The following is a 25327-nucleotide window of genomic DNA, read 5'->3' on the forward strand; positions in this document are numbered from 1 at the left end:
ATTACCATGCTTCAAAGACTACACCAGTTGGTGCTTTGACTGAAGTTTATTGGCAATAGTATTTGTAGTACATTCAATGGATCATTATCACTGTAACCTGTCCCTTCTTGGGCTAGGCCTCAGTCACTTCTCTAGCAGAAGACCTCTCTGCATTATCTGTATACTCTGGCATCTCTTCCAGAAGAACATCCTTCTCTGGTCACTATCCCAGACAGAACTCACTCACACTCCCTGCTCTATACTATATAGAAGAGCACCCCTCCTTCACTGGGCAGTGGCTAGTAAGCCAGCATATTCTTGTCATAGGCCCCCCCCTTACTTCAGTGAGAGGCTACTATAACTTTATTGCTCACACCATGCTGAACAACATAACATTTTACAAATCTCCCTTAGGAATCAGGCCCACACTGCCCACAACTTATGGGGACCTACAGGGGAACCAGGGTCAGGGAATGATAGTCCATGGAGACGTGGCTACATATAAAAGGCTCGTTCCTATTATGTCACGTTACTGCTGTAAAGCGCTGGGCTACACGCGCACACACAATTATGGTAAGCCGGGGGGAACTCTTTGTGACCTTGGGAAGGTCACCATCTCCCAGTACTCAAGTTACAGTGCAAGCTCTGCGAGTGAGGGGCTGGTTTTTTTATTTTTTTATTCCAGGTACAGTACTGTGCACACAAAGGAAAAAAATATTCTGATTATTAAAGACAGGACTCAATTTATTGCAGATCTAATGTGGTAACATTTAGGATTATAAATTAAACTCCAGTTTGTTCAACTTTCATGCTTTCATTACTTATCTTAACGTTGTCAATTTAATTGGCTCTAAAAAGGATTCATCATTCCTACAAAGCAACCCCGTATAGAGAAGTCTACAATCAAATATCAAAATTCTCCTTAAAAAATAAAAATAAATCCGTTTATTGTTTGTATCTTTATTTTTCTCTGCACAAGTTAATTTTTTTCTTCGGTACATTTCATAGAGAGAAGAAGAAAAAAGTGAACAGTTAAATAAGATATAAAAGTGAATTCCACACACAACCTTCAGGAATTTAACTATTCTCTATACCAAAACTAGTATCTCAGTGTTCTCAATTTATATTGGAAAATACTGTTTGGAAAAAAACACAAAATACACCCTTAAGAAAAAGAAAGAATGCAGATTAGGATAAAATTAACCCTTTTGATGCCAGCAACGCACAGCTTTGAAATGTAATAAATATGTCACACAGTGTAGGATAACCCACAAAATCCCAATTTTCTCATATACAGCGACAGCTGTTTGTTCATCTTTAAACTCTAATTTCAGTGAATAAAGCACAAGAAGAAATATTTTAAATATTTTTTTTTTTTTAAACACACCGTTTTAATAATCAGTTTATTTGCATACCTACGCGCTTCACAATGATTACTACGGCCGAGTTGGTATGCAAGTTACTGCCGCTTACATTAGACAGATACGATTTAACAGAATACATCTTATTTACATTCCAGCACATGCACGGTTAACGATATAATGGGAGAGGGGTGGTAGATGTTACTGCGAATGGTAGCTAAAGGGCGCAGCAGGACCGTGTCATTCATTTTAGAGTCTAGCGCGGCTTACTTTAAAAGCGCTAAATACTCGGGATTTTCAATTCATGGCTTTACCAAAACAAGGTTTAGGCCACTAAAGGGTGCTATGATTTAGCACGGACTAACTCCTATTTAAATTAATGGAAGCCATGTGGTGCCAACGCTTAACACCCATTAGTGAATCATGGCCTGAGTGTTTTACTTTTAATAAGACTGAGATTCAACCCAATTACAGCAGGGAAATCTACATTATTTTAGGAAGCTGAGAAAGGAGCGCTACTCATACTTTAAGTTAATGTCTATCAACCTTAATTATTCTTTTTACAGTGTGACTTGCATTACATGTATGAAGTTCGTTAATCAAGTTCTTTGTATATGATGCAGGTCATTATCTAGAGTGGTTTACACCAGTGTATAGCCCAATATATTTACACCCGCATATCCTATTGCTCCACATACAGAACTCCCCATATTGCTCCACATACTGTAACTGCTCACCCTATAATTCCACCTATTCGCCCTATAATTCCTCATTTGGCTCCCTATAACTGGTCCCCTTATCACTCTTCCAGTTGTTCCCTAGAACAGAAGAAATAAACAGGTACGAGAGATCCTGATCCAAAACGTATGTGTTCAAATCGCATCTTAGAGTCAATAAATGTGAAATGAGGAATGACACTCAGATCCTGTACATAAAAAAAACTACTCCTTGTTTCTGATAAAGACTAGATCCCTTTCTCCAGGCACATGAAAATAATAATTCAGAGCACACAGGACGCTTCCTCTAACCCCATCGATGGAATCAGCTGCTTCTTGTCCTTATTTTGCAGTAGCGGTTTTTCTGATGAAGGCCCCCCTTTTCCATGCCTGGGAATGCAAGAAGGTGTTTCTATGGACTGGCTTTGTACGTGTCTCACTGTACATTCCCGCATGGAGAAACTCTGGAGCACTTAACGTCGGAACCAGAACCAGCTGTTGAGTAACCAGAAGGCCACGGTGATTGAGTACATGACCATTTCTCGCTTCACCCGCTCCTTGTTCTCCTCTTCCAGAAGCAGCAGACGCCTGTTCAGTTTGATTATCTGAAAGAGAAATTAATTGCTCAATGTATGGCTGAGGACTGTGGGACATGTTTACTAAGCTGCCATAAGTCACCTTTCAGCCCGGAAAGACATTTCACAGTTCATTCAAGTCAGTGAGCTGCCAGTGCTGGAATGCGTCCGACGGCATATATTTTATCTTGTCCACCCACTACTGGATGAAGGCTTCCCCAATGATCTTCTTGATCTCTCTATATGTATTTATATGACGCCCACAGTATACTTCGCGCTTTACAAAAGAGAATACAGTACAGGAAATACAATAAGATAAACAAAACAAAAAACGGACAATAGGAAAGGAAATACCTGCCCCGGAGATCTCACAATCCAAGTGGTATGTTGGCAGACTTGGAGACAGCAGATGAGGAAAGAGCAGTAGATGGCAGTGCTTGGCCACAATGGTTGGTAGAAGCGACTGTGGGTGTGGACTGTAGCCATGAGTCTAGGCTATTAAAATACTTCATTTAAGGAGGCGAGTATTTGGAAGTTCATTGGGGAGGCCTTCATCCAGCACTGGATCGACAAAGCCTGAAGATTATATATATTTCTCTATCGTCCCTCATGACAGTACACACAATGGGGGTTTACGCCCCTCCCTCCTGCGTGGTAGGACCGCCTCTGCAAAAGCAGATAAAAAGGCTGCTCACACCTCAGATCTCCAGTCATGTTTTTCCTACCTGAGTGCAGACATTCTCTCAGAAAGATTGGAGTTACAAGGGGGGCTCCCAGCGTGCTGGTCCCACCCATATACAAATCCTCTGATGTATCCTACTAGAGCCAGGTCCTTACCAGTCGTGGGCGTGCAAACAGTCTGGATCCACCAATCGAGGTCTGCGCTGCCTCTGAAGTCAGGGCCCGTTTGGCTCTGACGTCGCGCAAACCGGCTGGAGCAGCTAGGCAGGTTAGACCCTCCAATGCAGCCCCTGCCTGCTCTGATGTACCGCCTGGATCCCTGAATATGGGAAAGAGACCTGGTATGCCTCTGATGGCAGTTTCCGGTGGGGCCATAAACCTGAGGTAAGCTCCGACTCTTCATTTTGGCGACAAAACGTTTCCAAGACGTAATATCTTGCAGCCTCACTCCAGGGAGGAGCATATAAAAAAGGTACAAGGGGGGTTGGGAGCTGGTCTTTCTTTTCAGTGCCTTTTATTCATCAGTTTATTCCTTATTGCTGCTGCTTCTTGAGCTCCATTATGTCCACTCCAAATGCTTCTCCTGATCTTACAATGAACGCCTATACAGGTGACTACTGGAAGATCCAAGAAGGTTACAGCCAAATCTAAGCACTGATGTGCCTTATGAGAAGCCAAATTGCCCAATAATGATACTAAAAGTTAATCTCTTAGATTAAAAAATCCCCAGCTCAGATGAACAAGTTTTTCTCATGGATAAAAATTTCAGTCTTGGAGACCTGTGAGGCTATCAGAATGGAAGCTCATAAGAGATCAAGATCCCCTTCTGCAGACTCTGATATGCAAGGTACCAATACTCTGACCGGCAACAATACACAGGCCGCTGAAATCCCAGAAAATGTCAATGTGGAAATTGTAAATAAGCTCATTAAGGGGAGACAAGCTATTGAGGATGTCAGAGAGGATCTCAACATTGTGGCTAGAGTATTTTCTTGTCTCAAAAGGCAGCAAGAGTTGTTCCTGTTCACCAAGAAGTCAACAATATAATTAATAGTGAGACTATATCCAGACAAGAGGATTTCAATCGCAATGGACTTTGACATAATGTATCCCTTCTCTGATCAAGATACCAACCAGTGGGAACTTCCCCTTGAATCCAGCTGTTGGCAGAATTGCACGTCAGACAACGAATCCTCTGGAGTATGGTTCCTTCCAGAATCCCATGGATAAGAAGGCAGAGTCAGCACCCAAGATAGTATTCCAATATTGGAACAACTTAAGTCTGTGATATCCATGGCCCGTACCACAAAATGATGGATGGCCCAGATAGAGTAGCAAGTTGAGTCAGCTGTGAACAGACAGAATCCTTAAGGGATTAGGGCCTGTCCATACTCCGTGCGAGTGCGGCACAAACTAAAGGCCGTACCTCTATGTGGCAGGCCATAGAGTGCGCAACCGATTTTCTAGCAAACAATTGTGTGTTTGCCGTGCAACGACCGGGTCACGTGGGGGGGGGGGGGGGGGTGGAGACAAGGAGGGCAAACCAGCCTTGAGATGTCACAGCCCCGCCACCCCTCCCCATTCCAAAGGCCACGGATCGCCCCATCGCAAGTGACTACTATATCCGCAGCCTTATGCTCCTATCAAGGAAGCGGTCGCTTTCATGTACGATGCGTCATTTGACACCATCAGGCTACAGCCAGGTCCTCAGCTCTAGCAGTATTGGCTAGAAGATCTCTATGGTTACGATCTTGGTCTGCTGATACTTTTTCTAAAAAAAGACTTTCCATTCCCTTCATAAGCGACACATTGTTCGGTGAGGCACTAGATATTATAGCTAAGGCCTTAGATGGAAGAGGAGGTTTTCTTCCTCAACATAGGAGGAGATCAAGGAGCAGGCATTCTTATTCAGATAGACGCTGCTTTCCAGACGAGTAGAAATCCTCGGACACATTGGAGGTATATGATATGGGAAATCCAATTCAACGCTGCCTCCTCATTAACCCAGCAATCTCCAGGGCTGGAACCTCCAAAGAAAAAAACCCAGCAAGAAAAAGGGCCGCAGTAGAGTTATAAAAATATATCATTTTACTTATATAAAAATAAATATCAACACTTACAATTCATGAAATATATAGCACAATAAAAGGGTTCCTTTCAAGACTCCGGGGCTCAGAGGGCTGGAAAATCATATCCCAAGCATAATTTTCAACCCTTTCAGTTTTCCCGCGCTGCGGGGAAGAAACAAGCCAACCACTGTCCGACCCTTCCTTAAAGATCCCACTTTCTGAAGGCCAGCAGGTCTTGTCCCTGGAATCTTCTCCAGCAGGGGGAATAATATTTTTCATGGATCAGTGGGACTACATCACAACAGATACATTGGTGTTACAGATTAAAGATGGCTGCTGTGTGTTGGAATTCAACAAGGTTCCTTGCAGAAACCGCTTTTTAGTCTTAACGCTCCGTAAACAGCGGGGCAAGAGACTAGCCTTACTAGAAGCTATTCACAAGATGCGTCAACAAAACACTATCCACAAGGTCCCGAGACCAAGAAGGGAAGGGAATTTATTCAAATCTATTTATGGACTCCAAAGCCTTGGGAATTCCGTCCCGTTCTAGACCTAAAGTTTGCCAACCAGTTTTTAAGGGTCAGTCCCTTCAAGGTGGAATCCCTAAAGTCCATTCTCAACACTTCAACCTGGGGATGTCCTTCTAGATCTAAAGGACGCATATCTACATATCTCTATAAAGATATCCTAATAAAGAGATGAGATTTTGTGCGATGGAAACAAATGATCAATTTGTTGCACTTCCGTTCTGCCTAGTCATGGCCCCAAGAACATTCACCAAGGTTCTAGCGTCGTTATCGCTCATCTCGGGCAGATGGGCATCTTAATATTTCCTGATCTAGATGACATCCTAATCAGAGCACAATTCCTTTCCAGAGGCGAGATCTCATGGCAAGATAGTTCTGCAAGACCTTCAAGGAGTCAGGTGGCTCTTAAACATGGAAGAGCACTGTTCCCATCAATGAATCTGAGGTTCCTGTGAATGTAGTTGAATACCCAAAGAGGCAAAGTAGTTTTGCCTCCCGAGAAAGCCCTCAAGATTTCCAAGACAGCAAGAGAGCTGCGTCAAAATTATCCTGCATCAACCGGCAGTATACAAGTGTACTGGGCCTCTTTATCTCAACCATAGAGGCAGCGTCATGTGCTTAATTTCAGATCAGGCCACTTCAGACCAGTTTTCTGCAGGATTGGGAAAAAGATCCACAGAGTCATTCGCAGAAAATCAACTTGTCTTACTGCACTCAAGAGAGTTTAAGATGGTGGGAGACCCTTGCGAATCTCATGAAAGGCAGAGACCTAGAGATTGAGGCTTGGCCCACCCTCTGAACCGATGGCAGCCTAACAGGTTGGAGTGCCTTCCTAGAGAAATCCTCTCAAGGGAAATGGTCTGTCGTAGAAACCTCTCTACCAATAAATGTTCTGGAGATCAGAGCAATCTTCACTTCTATAATTCACTTCTCTCCTCTGCTCCAAGGAACGGCTCTCCGACAACACCACTGCAGTGGCCTACCTAAACAAACAGGGAGGCACAAAAACTGAGCAAGCATTAAAAGAAGTTTCAAAGATTCTGTCTTGGGCAGAAAATTTAGTCCCGCACATAAGTGCACTACTACATGTAACAGGGAACTCAAATACACTATCTGCGCTGACTTCTTAAGTCATCACAGGATCCACTCAGGAGAGTGGTCTCTGAATTCAGGCATGTTCATACAAGTGACCTCCAGTCAGGGGATCCCAGCAATAGACCTTATGGCATCAGGAGAAAATGCAAAACTGCAGGTCTTTCGTTATCGAAATCACGAACAAAAAGCGACCTTTACGGACGCAATGTGGATACAATGGAACTTTCAACTAGTATACATTTTTCCTCCTCTGCCTATAATTCAGAGAGATCTGACAAAAATCGGGAGAGAGGGTAGAGGCTATCAATATAGCCCCATTCTGGCCAAAAAGTCCATGGTTTTCAACCTTCTACAGTATGTCCATAGAAGCTCCCTGGAAGTTACCGGATCTCCTCACACTGGGCCAATAAGGCATCCAAATCGCACATTCCTCCCCTTGACGGCATGGAGATTGAGAGGCAGTATTTAAGAGCAGGGGTTTGTCTGACCAAGTAGTCCAGTCGACGATCTGCACCAGAAATAAATCCACGTCCAAAATATACCCTAGGGTATGGAATGTCTTTTCCAAGTGGTGTATTTCACGAGGCTTAGATCTGGCAAAAGCCATATCTCCTCATATACTGGAATTTATGCAGCGTGGATATGATAAAGTCCTTAGCCTTAATTCTCTTCGTCCAAGTTAAAGCCTTAGAAGTGTTGTTTGGTACCTCTAAGCCAACAAAAGGGATGTATCCTGTTTTCTTAAGGCAGTGGAGAAGCTTAGGCCACAAATTTGTCCACTAGTTCCAGCTTGGGATTTAAATTTTGTTTTACAAACATTTATTTTTTGCTCCCTTTGAACAATTGCTCCAACCTTCAGATAAATGGCTTACTCTTAAAGCAGTATTGCTTACAGCTATTACTTTGGTCAGAAGAATTGGGGAATTACATACAGGCTTTATCTTTTAAAGCACCATATTTTAGACTCCATCAGGATAGGATTGTTATGCGACGGCCTGTACCTCAGTTCCTTCCTCAAGTAGTCTCTGCCTTTCATATGAATTAGGACACAATTGTTCCTTTGTCTTAATCCTAAGGGTATTAAAGAGGAGCATTTGCATTGCTTAGATGTAAAGGAGTCTTATCTCATTATGTGGTTAAATCACAAGATTATAGAAAATCAGATCGATTAGTTTTGTTTTGAGGAAACAGAAGAGACTCTTCTGCCTCTATATCAGGCCTGCACAACTCCAGTCCTCGAGGGCCGCAAACAGGCCAGGTTTTCAGGATATCTCTACTTCAGCACAGCTGGCTCAATTAGTAGCTCAGTCATACTGAGCCACTAATTGAGCCAGCTGTGCTGAAGTAGGGATATCCTGAAAACCTGGCCTGTTTGCGGCCCTCGAGGACTGGAGTTGTGCAGGCCTGCTCTATATCTTCCATCGCTAAATGGATCAGACGATGCATCCAGGAGTCTTATAAGCTAGGACATCCATTAATAATGAAGGCTCATTCTACTACAGGGCCCTCGTCTCAGCAGATGACGCATGCAAAGCTGCTACATGGTCTTGGCAGAATACGTTCATTAGGCAGTATAAATTAGATGCATCAGCCTCAGAGGAGGCAGCATTTGGAATAAGGGTTTTACAAGCCATAATTCCAGGCTCTTCCTGCCCGTAATTGAGATTGCTTTGGTACATCACCATCGTGTGTACTATCATGGGGACAATAGAGAAAGGTTTACAATTATCTTTCTCTGTGACCCTCCACGACAGTACACAGACTTCCCATCCCAAACCGTTCTTTATAAATATTATTTATGCCGAACGAGGTAATTGCTAAATGTATGACTGGGGATCTGAGGTGGGAAGACTTTTTATCCGCTTTGGCAAAGGTGGTCCTACAACGCAGGAGGGGCATAAACCCCCATTGTGTGCACGGTTATGGAATGAATCCAAGAAAAATAAATAACGGACACACACACACACACACACACACACACACACACATTATTCCATTAACTATGTATAGATAGAGAAAAAAAAATGTATAGCTGTACATACAAAACTATTTAGTACTTGGGGTGGGGGGGGGGGTGGTCTCTAATGTAAGGTCTTGTTTGCCACTGAGGATTTATATTGATTGTACCTGTCGCCTCAACGAAGCAGCATCCACAAGGTTCATGTCATCCATAGTGCCTTCCAACGTAGAATCCAACGTTGATAATACGTGCCTACGGGAGACCAAATGTACACTTGTAGCACAGAATACACAGGACACAGGACACAGAGACACACATCACAGGCAATGTGAGAAATAATACACTGCAGATTTGTGTATTGGATATAAATGACAGATACGGTTATCCGACATATACCTGCACGCACAAATGAGCGCAAACCATTAACCCTCTCGCTGCAACACACAACAAAGCTCGGGGGTTAAACGTATCAGAAGCCGACATTGAGTGAGTGAGAGTATAATATAAATATATATCTGCCTGTGCTCCATGACCTAAGTGTAACCCACCATTCTGAACTTGAGAGGTCCCTTGGGCTACATACACAGCCCAGAGTCCTCTCCCTCCTAACTGATCCCAGTATATTCACGCACGTAGATCAGCAGCACTCAAACATACAGAAGCACCATCAGAAAAAAATAAAAGACAAAAATAGGATTCTATCATTAAAAAATAATCCCAATGTAACTGCTCATCATTCGTAAATCTTTGCAGAAGTGCAAGTCTGAAACTGGTTACTGGGAAATACATTTCCGTGCATTGCAAAACTAGTACAAGACAAACAGTCCCCCCTTTTGTTCTACATCAAGCAGGAAGCCCCAGCGGATGATGCCATGGCTTCCTATTGTCCCACGTGACACGGCAGATTTAAACATCCACTATGTTCCCCTATAGGGGGTGCAACCAGCGGCACCTTCCCCGGTATCGTGGGACGTAAAATGTACTGGCACATTACAGACATATGAATAAATAAAATAAAAATCATAAATTCAGCGATTCCTGGTGTCACATTATGCCACTGAGATTTACGTAACCTTTCTGGCTTCAGCTTCTCCTTTAACTGCGCAAACCTCTCAATTTCCATGTTCCTCACTTCTTACGTCTGTGCTGTTGCCGGAAAAGCAGAACCCACAGGGATCAGCAATGAATATGCCACAAACCCTTTGAAAACAACTTGTTGGAAAGAATGGTGCTCTCCTACTTTCAACCACAGCACCGTTGCTTTTAAATGGCTGTTTCCGGTGAGCGTCAGGCCTTACTTGGCAGCCAGAAGAAATGTCAAGGTTACAGGCAGCCAAGCAGGGCAGGAGATTGGAGACAGAATGAGTCGGATTACCTGGCGTTATCGTGATGAACGAGAGACATCGATGCGGCCGACCCTCCACGCAAGACCGGCCTGCGGCAGGCATGTGCAGGAGGGAGAGATAGGGACAGAAAAAAGGGGGAGGAGTGAAGACGGAGAGAAAGGATACAGAACGGCTGAATGCGCGCCGTCACCATAGAATATATGTGCAAGTTACTTGGGATCACGCACATGGGGTGTTACTGCACAGCGCAAATGTTACTGGTATATGATAAAAGCAACATACTACTGTCATTTGGGGTTTTTAAACATGCCACATTGTATAGTAATGCAGTGCAGCACGGGGTTAAGTGGTACAGGGGAAGGAACACATCCGGGGTTGCGGGAGCGATGGTAGGAATTGGCAAAGGCATTCACCTGCGGTTTTCATCCAGCACGTCCAGCACCTGCTGATAAGCCCTGCGGGTGGAAGTCTGGATGAGCGACAGAATGCCACGGGCAGAGTAAAGGTCTGCTCCATCCGCGGGGAGCATGGGAGCAGGGAACGGGCGGCCCGCGGGAGCAGGCGGAGTCGGGCTGACGGGAGGAGAGCAGCAGATGAGAGAGAAACAGAAGTCAGAGAGAGAAAAAGAGAGAAACAGAAGTCAGAGGGAGAAAAGGAAAGAGAGAAACAGAAGTCAGAGAGAGAAAAGGAAAGAGAGAAACAGAAGTCAGAGAGAGAAAAGGAAAGAGAAAGAGAAAAGGAGAGAGAGAAAAGGAAAGAGAGAGACAAAGAAAGAGAGAGAAAGAAACAGAGAAAAAAAAGAAAGAGAGAAAGATGGAAAAAAAGAGAGGAAAAAAAAGAGAAAAGGAAAGAGAAAGAAAGAAGAGAAAGAAAAATAAAGAAAAAGAGAGGGAAGGAAAGAGAGGGTGGGGGGGAAGGAAATAGAGGGGTGGGGGGAGGGGAGAAGGAAAGAGAGGGGGGGAAGGAAAGAGAGGGGTAGGGGGGAGGAAAAGAATGAGAAAGGAAAAAAAACGAAAGAGAGGGAAAGAAACATAGGAGTGGGGGGGGAAGGAAACAGAGGAGTGGGGGGGGGGGAATGAAAGAAACAGAGGAGTGGGGGGGAGCAAAGAAAGAGGAGTGGGGGGGAAGCAAAGAAAGAGGAGTGGGGGGGAAGGAAAGCGAGGGGTGGGGGGGGGGAAAGGAAAGCGAGGAGTGGGGGGGGGAAGGAAAGCGAAGAGTGGGGGGGGGAAGGAAAGCGAGGGGTGGGGGAGGGGGAAGGAAAGCGAGGAGTGGGGGGGGAGGAAAGCGAGGAGTGGGGGGGGGAAGGAAAGCGAGGAGTGGGGGGGGTAAGGAAAGCGAGGAGTGGGGGGGGGTAAGGAAAGCGAGGAGTGGGGGGGGGTAAGGAAAGCGAGGAGTGGGGGGGGGTAAGGAAAGCGAGGAGTGGGGGAGTGGGAAGGAAAGCGAGGAGTGGGGGGGGTGGGAAGGAAAGCGAGGAGTGGGGGGGTGGGAAGGAAAGCGAGGAGTGGGGGGGTGGGAAGGAAAGCGAGGAGTGGGGGGGGTGGAAGGAAAGCAAGGAGTGGGGGGCGGGAAGGAAAGCGAGGAGTGGGGGGGGGGAAGGAAAGCGAGGAGTAGGGGGAAGGAAAGCGAGGAGTGGGGGGAAGGAAAGCGAGGAGTGGGGGGGAAGGAAAGCAAGGAGTGGGGGGGGAAGGAAAGCGAGGAGTGGGGGGGAAGGAAAGCGAGGAGTGGGGGGGAAGGAAAGCGAGGAGTGGGGGGGAAGGAAAGCAAGGAGTGGGGGGGAAGGAAAGCGAGGAGTGGAGGGGAAGGAAAGCGAGGAGTGGGGGGGGGGGGAAGGAAAGCGAGGAGTGGGGGGGAAGGAAAGCGAGAAGTGGAGGGGAAGGAAAGCGAGGAGTGGGGGGGGGGAAGGAAAGCGAGGAGTGGGGGGGGGGGAAGGAAAGCGAGGAGTGGGGGGGGGGAAGGAAAGCGAGGAGTGGGGGGGAAGGAAAGCGAGGAGTGGGGGGGGAAGGAAAGCGAGGAGTGGGGGGGGAAGGAAAGCGAGGAGTGGGGGGGAAGGAAAGCGAGGAGTGGGGGGGAAGGAAAGCGAGGAGTGGGGGGGAAGGAAAGCGAGGAGTGGAGGGGAAGGAAAGCGAGGAGTGGAGGGGAAGGAAAGCGAGGAGTGGAGGGGAAGGAAAGCGAGGAGTGGAGGGGAAGGAAAGCGAGGAGTGGGGGGGGAAGGAAAGCAAGGAGTGGGGGGGGAAGGAAAGCGAGGAGTGGGGGGGGAAGGAAAGCGAGGAGTGGGGGGGAAGGAAAGCGAGGAGTGGGGGGGAAGGAAAGCAAGGAGTGGGGGGGGAAGGAAAGCGAGGAGTGGGGGGGGGAAGGAAAGCGAGGAGTGGGGGGGGAAGGAAAGCGAGGAGTGGGGGGGAAGGAAAGCGAGGTGTGGGGGAGAAGGAAAGCGAGGAGTGGGGGGGAAGGAAAGCGAGGAGTGGAGGGGAAGGAAAGCGAGGAGTGGAGGGGAAGGAAAGCAAGGAGTGGAGGGGAAGGAAAGCGAGGAGTGGGGGGGGAAGGAAAGCGAGGAGTGGGGGGGGGAAGGAAAGCGAGGAGTGGGGGGGAAGGAAAGCGAGGAGTGGGGGGGGAAGTAAAGCGAGGAGTGGGGGGGGAAGGAAAGCGAGGAGTGGGGGGGGAAGGAAAGCGAGGAGTGGGGGGGGAAGGAAAGCGAGGAGTGGAGGGGAAGGAAAGCGAGGAGTGGGGGAGGGGAAGGAAAGCGAGGAGTGGGGGGGGGGAAGGAAAGCGAGGAGTGGGGGGGGAAGGAAAGCGAGGAGTGGGGGGGGAAGGAAAGCGAGGAGTGGGGGGGGAAGGAAAGCGAGGAGTGGGGGGGGAAGGAAAGCGAGGAGTGGGGGGGAAGGAAAGCGAGGAGTGGGGGGGAAGGAAAGCGAGGAGTGGGGGGGGAAGGAAAGCGAGGAGTGGGGGGGGAAGGAAAGCGAGGAGTGGGGGGGAAGGAAAGCGAGGAGTGGGGGGGAAGGAAAGCGAGGAGTGGGGGGGAAGGAAAGCGAGGAGTGGGGGGGGGGAAGGAAAGCGAGGAGTGGAGGGGAAGGAAAGCGAGGAGTAGGGGGGGAAGGAAAGCGAGGAGTGGGGGGGGATGGAGAGCGAGGAGTGGGGGGGAAGGAAAGCGAGGAATGGGGGGGAAGGAAAGCGAGGAATGGGGGGGAAGGAAAGCGAGGATTGGGGGGGGAAGGAAAGCGAGGAGTTGGGGGGGGAAGGAAAGTGAGGAGTGGGGGGGAAGGAAAGCGAGGAGTGGGGGGGAAGGAAAGCGAGGAGTGGGGGGGAAGGAAAGCGAGGAGTGGGGGGGGAGGAAAGCGAGGAGTGGGGGGGGAGGAAAGCGAGGAGTGGGGGGGGAAGGAAAGCGAGGAGTGGGGGGGGGAAGGAAAGCGAGGAGTGGGGGGGGGAAGGAAAGCGAGGAGTGGGGGGGGGAAAGGAAAGCGAGGAGAGGGGGGGAAAGGAAAGCGAGGAGTGGGGAGGGGAAGGAAAGCGAGGAGTGGGGGGGGGGAGAAGGAAAGCGAGGAGTCGGGGGGGGAAGGAAAGCGAGGAGTGGGGGGGGGGGAAGGAAAGCGAGGAGTGGGGGGGGGGGAAGGAAAGCGAGTAGTGGGGGGGGGAAGGAAAGCGAGGAGTGGGAGGGAAGGAAGCAGGGAAATGGGCAGGAGAAAAAAAACAATGGAGAAAATAGAAGGTGACAAAAGCAAAGATATAAAGACAGAGAAAAACAGTGAAAAGAAAAGCAAAGAGAAGCTCGCGGGCAGCGCAGCCCCCAGGATCTGCATTCAACGGGATATTAAAATGTTCACCCCGAGTCTCATTGCTCATAATTGTTCCCTTTATGTCAATAGGAGGAGGTGTAGGGAGAGGTTATATAGGGTTATAGGAGGAGGTGTAGGGAGAGGTTATATAGGGTTATAGGAGGAGGTGTAGGGAGAGGTTATATAGGGTAATAGGAGGAGGTGTAGGGAGAGGTTATATAGGGTAATAGGAGGAGGTGTAGGGAGAGGTTATATAGGGTAAAAGGAGGAGGTGTAGGGAGAGGTTATATAGGGTTATAGGAGGAGGTGTAGGGAGAGTTTATATAAGGTAATAGGAGGTGGTGTAGGGAGAGTTTATATAGGGTAATAGGAGGTGGTGTAGGGAGAGGTTATATAGGGTAATAGGAGGAGGTGTAGGGAGAGTTTATATAGGGTAATAGGAGGAGGTGTAGGGAGAGGTTATATAGGGTAATAGGAGGAGGTGTAGGTAGAGGTTATATTGAGTAACAGAAATTAGGGAGGGGTTATATGGAGCAATAGGAGGTATAGGGAGGAGACATATGGGGACATAGGAGGAGTTATATGCAACAATAGGAGGTATAGGGAGCGGTTATATGAAGTAATAGGAGTTACAGGAGGGGTTATAGGGAGCAGTTAAGTAGGAGCCATGCATTGCAGGCCTATTTGGCTGCGAAAGTGTTAAGAAACCTGGTTAGTAATGAGTTTACAGACTGGTGGCTTACATGAAAGGTCTCGGTGCAGTAACCCCTTCCCTGCCAGATGGGACTGCAACACATTGTCACTCCCCTGTAACGATGTGCAGCTATTCCCGTTCACTGAGCAAAGTCACACAGTTCCAAAAATAGCCATCGCTCATATGTGTCGATTTTTGCTAATATTTTTACATCAAATTGCAGGCAATTCCTCAAACTGACACTTTATTGCGTTTATGAAAAGTACAAGAATTTTTAGCAGATGCTAACATTCTGGACAATTGGTGAGCTGGTGGTGCTTAAAATCTGCCCTTTGTTATTTTGTGTTGTTACAGATCAAGACTAAATTCTTGTAAAATGTGTAATTCTGCACCAACCATCTTCCACCAACAAAGCATTCTGGGAGTAAAGGCAGAGAGGGGTTCTACTGAACTCGCTGCCCCGGAACAGAATTATTATTATTATTATTACTCCAGTACCTATCCTAGCAACGCGGGCTCCATCACATGCTTAGCCTGCCCACAGGCAGACAAACGCAGATTTCTTGGGAGATAAAGCGTCTAATTTAAAAAATAATGACCAAATCAAAATTAAGAGGGAAAGCCCAAAATAAAAGCAAAATAAATATCTGAAAGACCCCAGCTGGAGTGTCTGTGTCAACGCCATTTAATCACTTGTGTTAATATATTTCTTCTTGCCCTTTCAACGCTATTTTTTTAAAATATGATGCTCCAGGTCAGGAGACGCAAGCGTTTCAAAGACGTAAAATTTAAAATGGAGGTCTCCACAGAGCACAGTGCGGTCGAAAGGTTACCAAGGTAATCTCAGATGCTAGAGATTAAGGAAACCACTTTTTTAAAACAATAGATAAAGGATCAGCACTTGCTCAGGGGGCAAGATACTGACATTATAGAAGTTCAACTAGCATAGGATTCCAGGGGGGGGGGGCTGCCACATTAAAATGGTAATGTGTCAGTCATCGCAGAAGCAGCTAAAAGGACAACCGTCAAAGGGGCCAGTGGCCGTAAGATGCGACTTCTTACACACATCCTACTGCATTAACCCCTTCGCTACCAGAAAAGCCCCGGTTTTTATTTGTGTCGTGTGGGGGGGAAAAAAAAATGTATGTTTTCCTTTCCTCTGGGAACACAGGATTGCAGCGGATCAGCGCCTTCTGGCTATCTGTCTCACTAATGGCGAATCCAAAATTTTGTGAATGAGTCTGTTCACTCAAAAGACATTAGACATAAAAATCCTCCAAACGTTTGTTTACCGTAGAAAAGTTAGCAGTTTAAAAAAGGATTTAAAAAAAATACTTGAATTTTTTCATTCTCTCTTTTTTTTTTTTAAAGAATCAATTACCTCTATTTAACGTATTGAACATGACACGATCCTTAGCTCACTTTGGTCCCGGGAGGGACTGACTCCCAGTGGCAATACAGTTTGCATTTTTTTTTTAAATGTTTTATTTTAATAAATGCAGCAGTTGCTTAGCTTTAAGGAAATGTAATTACTTAAGTTGCCGGTCGATCGATAAAGATCCTGCTGTTCAGAGTTCACAATATGGCTGCCCATTTCAAAAGAGAAAGGGCTGTGCTTTTGCAAATGGTTTCTGAAGCAACCCAAGGAAGCTTAATACATATAAAAAGAAGGCAAAAGAGTGCGGGCGGGAAAGAAATGTATCTAATACTACACAACTGATTTAGAAAAAAAATAAACACAGGATTTTGAATGTATATACCAGTGTTTCCCAACTCCAGTCCTCAGGGAACCCCAACAGGTCAGGTCTTAAGGATATCCCTGCTCCAGCACAGGTGGGTCAATCAAAATGACTGAGCCGTTGACTGACCCACCTGTGCTGGAGCAGGGATATCCTGAAAGACCTGACCTGCTGGGGTTCCCTGAGGACTGGAGTTGGGAAACACTGGTATAGACTAAAGGAGGAGCCAGAGGAAATCAGCCCCCTCCCAAGTCTCAGCTAACCGTGTTTACAAATGGACTTAAAAATATATATTTATAACTACTTCTAGCTGTCCGATTTTGGTCAAATAAATTCAATCAATCACCCAGATGTGACCCACTAAACATGTCACTGCCATTAGAGGACTTTGCTTCTGGGAAGGCACGGACCCCTTAAACAGGTCACTGCCATTAGTGCTCTTTGGTCCTAGGAGGGACTGACTCTTTGAATCATCCCGAGTGGGAGAGAAAAGAGGGGAGATGCATTGGTATAAATTCACGGGATCAGAGGGTGCGCACAGGGGTCAGCGCTGTGAGGTTTGGAGAAACAGATGGGATGTGGCCCGAATAAGAAGGGTCAGAGACAGCAGCACTTACATGGAGTCGTGTCTGACCAGTTGACCGTTGTGCCGTGCCGCGTTCTCACTCACAGACCGCTCTCTCTTTGTGCGCCCAGCACTGCGACCCTGCGGAATAGAAGAACGGGTTATTAACTCCTTCACCACCCAGAGGGGGCACTCTTTGTACGACAGAGCTATTGCTCATTTTATCCCATTATTTCCTTTCTGTGGAGGGCTATAAGAAAGGCCGCACTCGCCTCGTCGTACTGCGGGGTGAATGGCGTGGATCTTTCCAGGTCCAGAAAATCCAGCGGCCTGTCGCTTAAGGTCAGGACTCTCGGAGGAGTTTTCAGCGCCAGCGGCTCAAAGGGAGTGGTCTGGATGAGATCGAGATCCGAAGGCCGTGAAAAGGGGCCATCCTCGCTGTGACCTGTAGGTGAGGAGGGGGGCGGGATAGATATGGGCACACCTAATAATATACACATTTTGGGGCAGATAAGATTAACCATCCGTCAGCCAACCTTGTGTCTGTTGTCACGGTGTTCAACACAAGCTTGTACAAGTAAAATCCCCTTTCCCCTCCTCTTTTTTGACTCTCTGATAAAGGAACAGGGTGGGTTAAGGCTAAAGAAGATGCTTGCCTGACAAACATTACCCCCATTCAAATTTGTAAATAATCTCCCCGATGAAGCCACAACGGTGAAACATATGTTGGCCAGGCTTAGCGCTACTACCAGGTGCGCTGGCTAGTCGGAGAGGTCTGGTGTCTATTTTCAGTTAGAGAGTGTTTCGGAGCCTTCGTCATGGGAAGCACAACACTGACTACTTCCTTCATAGCATGTATTTTGAGTGCCAGACACATACCTTGTGATCTTGAGAGGGCTGTATATCCATTTGAGCATTGGGCTACTATTTGCTAAGCTGTTCACCAGGACAGACCTACAGGCTCAGTTATTTCTGAACCTGATGGTCTGGCAATACTGTGTATATGTATTTGCATACAGTTGTTTCATTTGAACACTCCACCCACCATTAGTGGCTATGCATACACAGAGCTAGCAACACTCTCTACCACTCATCTATTTAGGAGTAGTCTTCATACGACCTATAATTGTATTGGAATAGCTACCACTGTTTGTATAATTATATAACAGCGGGACAATTAAATATTAAATAGCTACTCCGAATTTACACTGTCGTTTTGAGTTATAGCACACAGACACCTCCTCCTTTTAAAATTTATTTTAATCATTTTGGTTCACGTTATAGTTGCTGCAATAAATATATTTTAATCAATTTATCAATAAATAGACATTTTTAATATAGGCAAAGGTGTTCTCTCCAGTGCGGCAAATAGGGAGCTTTCTTTCTTTTCTTTGTCCTTTATAATTTCCAGAGACAAAAGAATAAAAACAGAAATAGACTGCCCGGCGCTTCCTAGTGTAATACCACAGCACAGCAGAGACAAAAGAAGCCAAACATTTTGCGGTTCGATTAGTTTAAGATTGTTAAACCATTTACAAACGGTTGTTTTTCTTTTTTGGCCGACTACACAGGATTTCACCTTCTACCCACAGTCCCTTCCCACCAACAGTTGTCGCCAAGCACCGCCATCTACTGCACTCATTCTCTCACCTGCTGTGTAAGTCTCCAAACACACCACTTAGGCAACGGCCCCAGTGCCTGCGCTGCCTGCGAGGCTGGCGGCGCATGCAGCAGAGTCCCCCGGTCTGCAGTGAGCTGCAGGGGGAAAGACAGGGGGGGAGGGGGAGGGAGGGGGTGTGGCCGTGACATCACCAGGCAGGTTCGCCCTCATTGGCTGAACCGCCGGGGGCGTGGCCTAGCGCTCCGTCGCAGGTCCTGATCTCAATTTTCTTGAGAGCAGGAGTTTCTGTCGGCGCAGCGCGGCGCCCCCCCTCGCAGCGTGCCCAGCCCCATTGCGGGCGCTGCATTAACAAGCGGGGTCGTGGGCTGAGATTGTAAGCTTTACGGGGCAGGGCTTTCCTTTCCTATGGTCTGATTTTGTTTGAACTCACTGTATTAGAATTTCCTGTACTATATTGTTGCTTTTGTAAAGCGCCGACTATATTGTGGGCGCTATACACACACAGACACACACAGACTGAATACTAGGTTTCCCTCAAACCAGAGGATTGGGAATAGAAGGCGGTTATTACTGGGGTATACAGAACATAATCTGATCCTCACCAGCCACCACAATCCTCTCAGGGACTTGCATGGAGGCCCCGTGGTTGGGGATGTCCGGATGGGTATTGAGGTTGGGTTCTCCATTATTGGAAGTCATTTGGAGCTTCTCCGGGACCCTCATTCTCTGGCTGATCCCCTCTGTGTAGTCGATCTCATACTGCATGCGGTTCATCTGGGACATTTCTGAAGTGGGCTAAGGGAACCGTTCATCCTGGAGAGGAAGACACAGGTTACGTACAGAACTAGTAACAGTTTGGCTACTGCTCTGTGGAAGATGGAAACTGTATATCAAAACAACATTTATATGACCCCGATGTTTAATCTCTTTAAAGGAGCAGCTCGCCCGCGCGTAACCCCCCCTCTTTTTGTTTTACATGTTTGAGTAGCATGGGGTCTCCGGAGAGGAGCCGTGTTAATTTCAGCTCCGGGGATCTCCTGCTTTCCTAGATAGATACTTACAGGGAGGAGGAAGCAGTCAGTTTTTCATAGAGGTTTAAATCCCCTGCATCACGTGGGCCAATATTAGCCTGCGTGACGCGGGAGATTTAAACATCCATTTTGTTTCCCCTGGAGGGGACAGTACTAGCGGCATCTCCTCAGTAAGTATTTTGGGAAGCACGGGGTGCTCAGAGCGTAAATTAACATGGCCCAGCTCTGCACCTTGCAGGGGTCATAAAAAAAATAAGGTACGTGGAACTACTACTTTAAGATATATAGAAATAGGGAACGGTATCACTATTTTGTGTTGATTTTAGAAATCTTTCTACGATATTATTGATGTAAAAACACATGGAGAGGCTTCCTGCATAATTTTTTTTATTATTATTTGAAATCAAAATTGAAACTGCAAGTTAAATTTTAAAACGCAGTGGCACCCCTGGTTTGTAAATAAATGGAGCTGTAACCCCACAAAGCGACAGAAGAAACAGGTCAACTGTGTTGGGTATCGGTGATGGGAAAGTTTTAAAACGCAAGGCTTCCTCTTTCCCAGCAATGACGCGAAATCATAGGTCAGCTCAGTACTGCTAATCAGAGACGCCTCGTACACAAGGACGACGTGCACAACAGCCCCTTACAGCCCTAATTTACCCGATTACTATTGCTTGTTAGGCTGAAAGAGGATAAAACAGTTCATATGTCTGCAGGGAAAAATCCTGGCATCTCAGAGCAGGGGGTGGGGGGGGAGAGAATACCAGCGAACACACAAAAAAAATCAATCATAATGCTGATGGAAAGGACTGCACTATGAGCAAGGTACTAGAACAGATCTTCGTGGCAACAACAAAACATTTCCCACTATGATAGGATGTAAAGTATTGTGATAATAATATTTATCACTCTTTAGATATTTGTCCTATACATGAAGTGTGTTATTTCATTTGAAACAATTGGATTTTGATGGTGTATTTGTTCTATATGACGAGTGCTTTATTATTTTTTGGGAAGGTGTGCTTCCTTGCTTTGCTTTGAGGGACACACTAGGGGTGAGATAGATATAGATAGATATAATATCCCCATGTCGATAATGAGAGAATGCAGCACACACTGAAAAAAAAGCCTCAGCAGACAGGTGTGGTGCACGGTAAATGGTAACTAGTTAAAAGTATGTAAGGATCCCTAGAGATCCAATATACCAGTAAAGCACAAGAGATAATCACATAAAAGTGGTTTATTGGGTCAAAAATGCACACGTGCCCAAATGTGTGCATTTGGACCCAATAAACCACCTATGTGATTATCTCGTGCTCTGCCGGTATATTGGATCTCTAGATATCCCTACAGACTATATCCTTGTCCAACTATGTTATAAGAGAATAAAACAAATCTTCTTGCCATTTTAATCGAAAGAGAGAGCGCGAGAGAGAGCGAGAGAGAGCGCGAGAGAGCGCGAGAGAGCGCGAGAGAGCGAGAGAGAGCGAGAGAGAGCGAGAGAGAAAGAGAGAGAAAGACCTACGTAAAGCACTCTGGTGTAAACAACTTGTTTACACCAGAGTGCTTTACGTGAGATACTTTGTTTCTATTTTTGTTCTCATATATGCTTTCTCCCCAACACCGTCAGTATCCTATTGTTATTATTTCTTTATAGGCGATTCTACTGATTTTGGTTTCTTTATATTTAGTCTGTTGCAGGCTTGCTTCTGTGTGATATATATATCACACTTATTAAGGTTATGCAAATGAACATACAGTAATATTTACAGTGTATATATATATATATATATATAACTTAACTCAGTATTATGGTTTAGCCTATCCCATAGCCTCTCTTGCATTCCCAGTAAAATCAACCCCACACTGATGAGACCCATCAAGGTCGAAACAGCTGTCTGTGGGTGGTTTTCTGGGTATGCACCTTAACCCTGGCTGTGCTCAAAGCTGTGACCATGCAGCAAGCTTAAGCCTATAGCGAACCATGTTAAAAATGGTTATTGAGGCAAAAAGTGACACTGTGTGCTCATTTGCATGTCATTTCCCAGAATCCCTTGCTGCAGTGGAAGTGCTGTATGCTGGGTGATAATGGGGAAAGGCGGGGTTGCAGACCTGTCTAAGACATGCAGATGAGCATACAGTTATATTTGCATATATATATATATATATACACAGTGGTTGACAAATCACCAAAAAATCTACTCGCCACACAAAAAAATCTACTCGCCACCTAGTACCAAACGTGTGCTGCTTGGGCCAATATTTACTCGCCCGGGGGTTAAATCCACTCGCCCGGGGCGAGCAAATGTATAGGTTTGTCGAACACTGTATATATATATATATATATATATATATATATATATATATATATATATATATATATATATATATATATATATATATATATATATATATATATATATATATATATATATATATATATATATATGTGTGTGTGTATATATATATCTATATCTATCTCACACGTATTACAGTATATGGTGTGTGTGTGTATATATATATATATATATATATATATATATATATATATATACATACATACACCATATACTGTAATACGTGTGAGATATATATATACACACACACACACACACACACACACACACACACACACACACACACACCAGTACAACCAGACCAGATAAAGAATTCACATGAGTGCCGCTCCTCTGCAGTGTTCAGAAAAAACAGAACCCCTTTAATTTTGTCATATCATGCAGAAAAATCAATATATTTTCATGAAAATTTGAGCAATTATAGGTTTGTCAAAGTAGATCACATTAAATAAATATTTGATAATCTAATAAATATTCTTTGGATCCAGTTCTAATGTTATTGGGATTTATTTAGAAGTTCTTATCCTGCTGATCCTGTGGCATTATGCAATCAGGGCTATAGGAGATTCCAGATCCCTTTGGAGATCCAATTCCACAGTGTGGAGAAACGCTTGAATCAACCTACCTGTTGTAAGTGCATCTCTTACCCTTTTATCTGAGGATCTATATTAAGACTATGTTCTTAGAAAGAGAGACGGTTGAATGAATACAAATGTATGCAACTGTTCGGGGCACTTAGCGATGGCCTAAACCGAGACCGTGGTTTCATGAGTAACCACTGACACAAGAGAACTCTCTTCCTATGAGTGCTAAAGGCCATGTGTCTACATACTGCGCTATATGAATGCACACACAGCTGTCTCTTACTAATACACTGTGTAATTCTATCCCTATATAACAATAGGGATACATAGTATCTACACACACGAATAGCAATGCAACACCCTCTTACATAACTAGACCTACCAGTGGTATACACTCCCACTCCTCACACACACCTTGTGTAAAGCGCTGTATAAATTTATATTTACACACACACACAGTTTAACACCTCAAGTCATAAAATCGCATACTGCACAGGGGGAAGGGATAGGCTTCAATCATAGATCACATTCCAGGATGCAGTGTTTTAAAGTAAAAACCCCTTTTGTGCTTTATTCATTGTAACACCGCCAGAAGAAGAGATCAGTGTATCTCAAAAACTTGGACAAATAAAAGATTTCGTTAGCCGAAGAACGGTATCGTCTATTCGATTAAGCTCGGCTAACACGATATACATAGGTCTTAGACAGGTCTGTCATTTCCACGAATCCCTTGCAGCAGTGGGAGCACTGTATGCTGGGTGATAATGGTTGAAAGGCAGGGGTGCAGACCAGTCTAAGACATGTGAATGAGCTCACAAGTGATATTCTTTATTGTCTATATGCCAACGGTGGAGGTTTTTTGTTGCCTTTTTCACCCACCACAACTTAAAATGTAATCGTAAACCTACCCAGCCTAGAAATATTGCAAAGCCAGTACAACCAGCCTCACACTGATGATACCCATCAAGGTTGAAACATGTATGTGAGTGGTCTGACTTGCTTTGCTAGTCCCATGCTGTGCTTAAAAGCTGGGTGAACAGTGATGCATCTGCTTAAATGGGCTCCATGTGTATGGATATTCCAGGCAAAAGGTGACACATTGTGTGCTCATTTGCATGTAATTTCCCAGAATCCCTTGCTGCAGTGGGAGTACTGTATGCTAGGTAATCATGGTTGAAAGGCAGTGGTGCAGACCTGTCTAAGACATGTGAATGTGCTCACAAGCGATATATATATATATATATATATATATATATATATATATATATATATATATATATATATATTCTTCAGTATTAGGTGATACCTTTTTTATTTGGTCAAACAATTTATGTCATAGGAGAAGCTTTAGAGAGTTTTCCTCTCTTCCTCAGGTCAGCAATACTGGTATACAAAGGTTTCTATGACTTAGACAGGGATTGGAAAGAAAAAAAAGGAAGAATGTAGAACAGAGAGATTATATATATATATATATATATATATATATATATATATATATATATATATATATATACACACACGCCTCCTAGCAGCTATAATTTTACACACACTCATAGTGTGTGTGTGTGTGTGTGTTTACACTAGGGGTGGGTGTAAAATTATAGTTGCTAGGAGTCGTGTGTTGTGTGTGTATATATATATATATATTTAGTAGGAGGTGTGTATGTACACAATCCTGGTGGTATATTGCTATGTATATATGTATGTGTGTGTGTATGTATGTATATATATATATATATCTATATCTATATATATATACACACACACAGTAGGGGTGAGTATATATGAATGTATATATTTATAGTTAGTAGGTGCATGTATACACAGTACGTGTGGTATATAAACACGTAATAATGCGGGGGGATGTATATAGTTAGTAGGTATTTATACCCCTCAGACCTCTCACACTCACCACCTGTCCTCTTCTCGGTCCGTCTTTCTGACCCCGTGCGCTCGCCGTACCCAGGAAACTGACAGCTCGCGCTCACGTGACGGCTGGGAAGCGGAAGTGATGCCCCGAGGCCGGTTGCCCCGGCAACAACTGTCCCGTGTGACGTCCCGGCCCTGTAACTACTGCACTGCCGCGGGCCTTTGAGGCGGCGTGTCAAAGAGAACGATCCAGGGAATGGGAGCACCAACATGGAGGGGAAGAGGGAGCACCAACATGGTGTGACCAAGGAATTTGTATATATATCATTCTCTAATACTCCATGGGCTAAATGTACATTTAGGCAATAGTACTATTGTTTAAATGAAACTGGCTCTACATCTATTTTTTGGGGAGACAGAAATATGTCTTCCTCCTGATGCTCTATACTGTAGATATGGTTAACGGCTATATCCACCGTATTCTGTTTCTTGCTTGATATTCTTGTAGTTTCAATCTTTAAATACGTGTCACCACCAGTTCACATTTTTGGGTTTATATCTATTTTACCTTACTTGTTGTATTGTTCTGCTGTATTACAATGTGCATCCATTCTGCAAACATATATCTTACATTTACTATCTGTGTCACTGTTATGCCATACATTGATTGTAATCGGCTTTTATACAATTTATATTTACATATTCACAGATCTTTCAGACAAAATGGTCCGGATTCATCACATTTCCATAAAGTGGAGATATTGGCGAAAAAAAATGTAGGGTGCATTAAT

General features: G+C 45.2%; 1 protein-coding gene across 7 annotated transcripts; it reads right to left on the reverse strand.

Moving 5' to 3' along the window:
• Positions 1-696: 696 nt before the first annotated feature.
• Positions 697-24680, reverse strand: MFF (mitochondrial fission factor). 7 transcript variants are annotated; one of them, XM_075570189.1, is made up of 8 exons: positions 24580-24680; positions 19298-19480; positions 17347-17519; positions 17127-17215; positions 10723-10881; positions 10339-10398; positions 9131-9215; positions 697-2661 (listed from the first exon to the last, which is right to left on the reverse strand). In XM_075570189.1, the coding sequence occupies exons 2-8, from the start codon at positions 19476-19478 to the stop codon at positions 2530-2532; spliced, it is 879 nt and encodes a 292-aa protein (XP_075426304.1). In that variant the 5' UTR covers positions 19479-19480; positions 24580-24680; the 3' UTR covers positions 697-2529. The 7 variants fall into 7 exon arrangements, with proteins under 7 accessions (XP_075426304.1, XP_075426301.1, XP_075426298.1 ...); XM_075570186.1 differs by having other exon boundaries at positions 10723-10764; positions 19298-19508; positions 24580-24666; XM_075570183.1 differs by having other exon boundaries at positions 19298-19508; positions 24580-24666.
• Between the last annotated feature and the right edge of the window lie 647 nt (positions 24681-25327).

The sequence above is a fragment of the Ascaphus truei genome, chromosome 14, assembly GCF_040206685.1.
Source record: "Ascaphus truei isolate aAscTru1 chromosome 14, aAscTru1.hap1, whole genome shotgun sequence".
NCBI classification, from domain to species: Eukaryota; Metazoa; Chordata; class Amphibia; order Anura; family Ascaphidae; genus Ascaphus; species Ascaphus truei.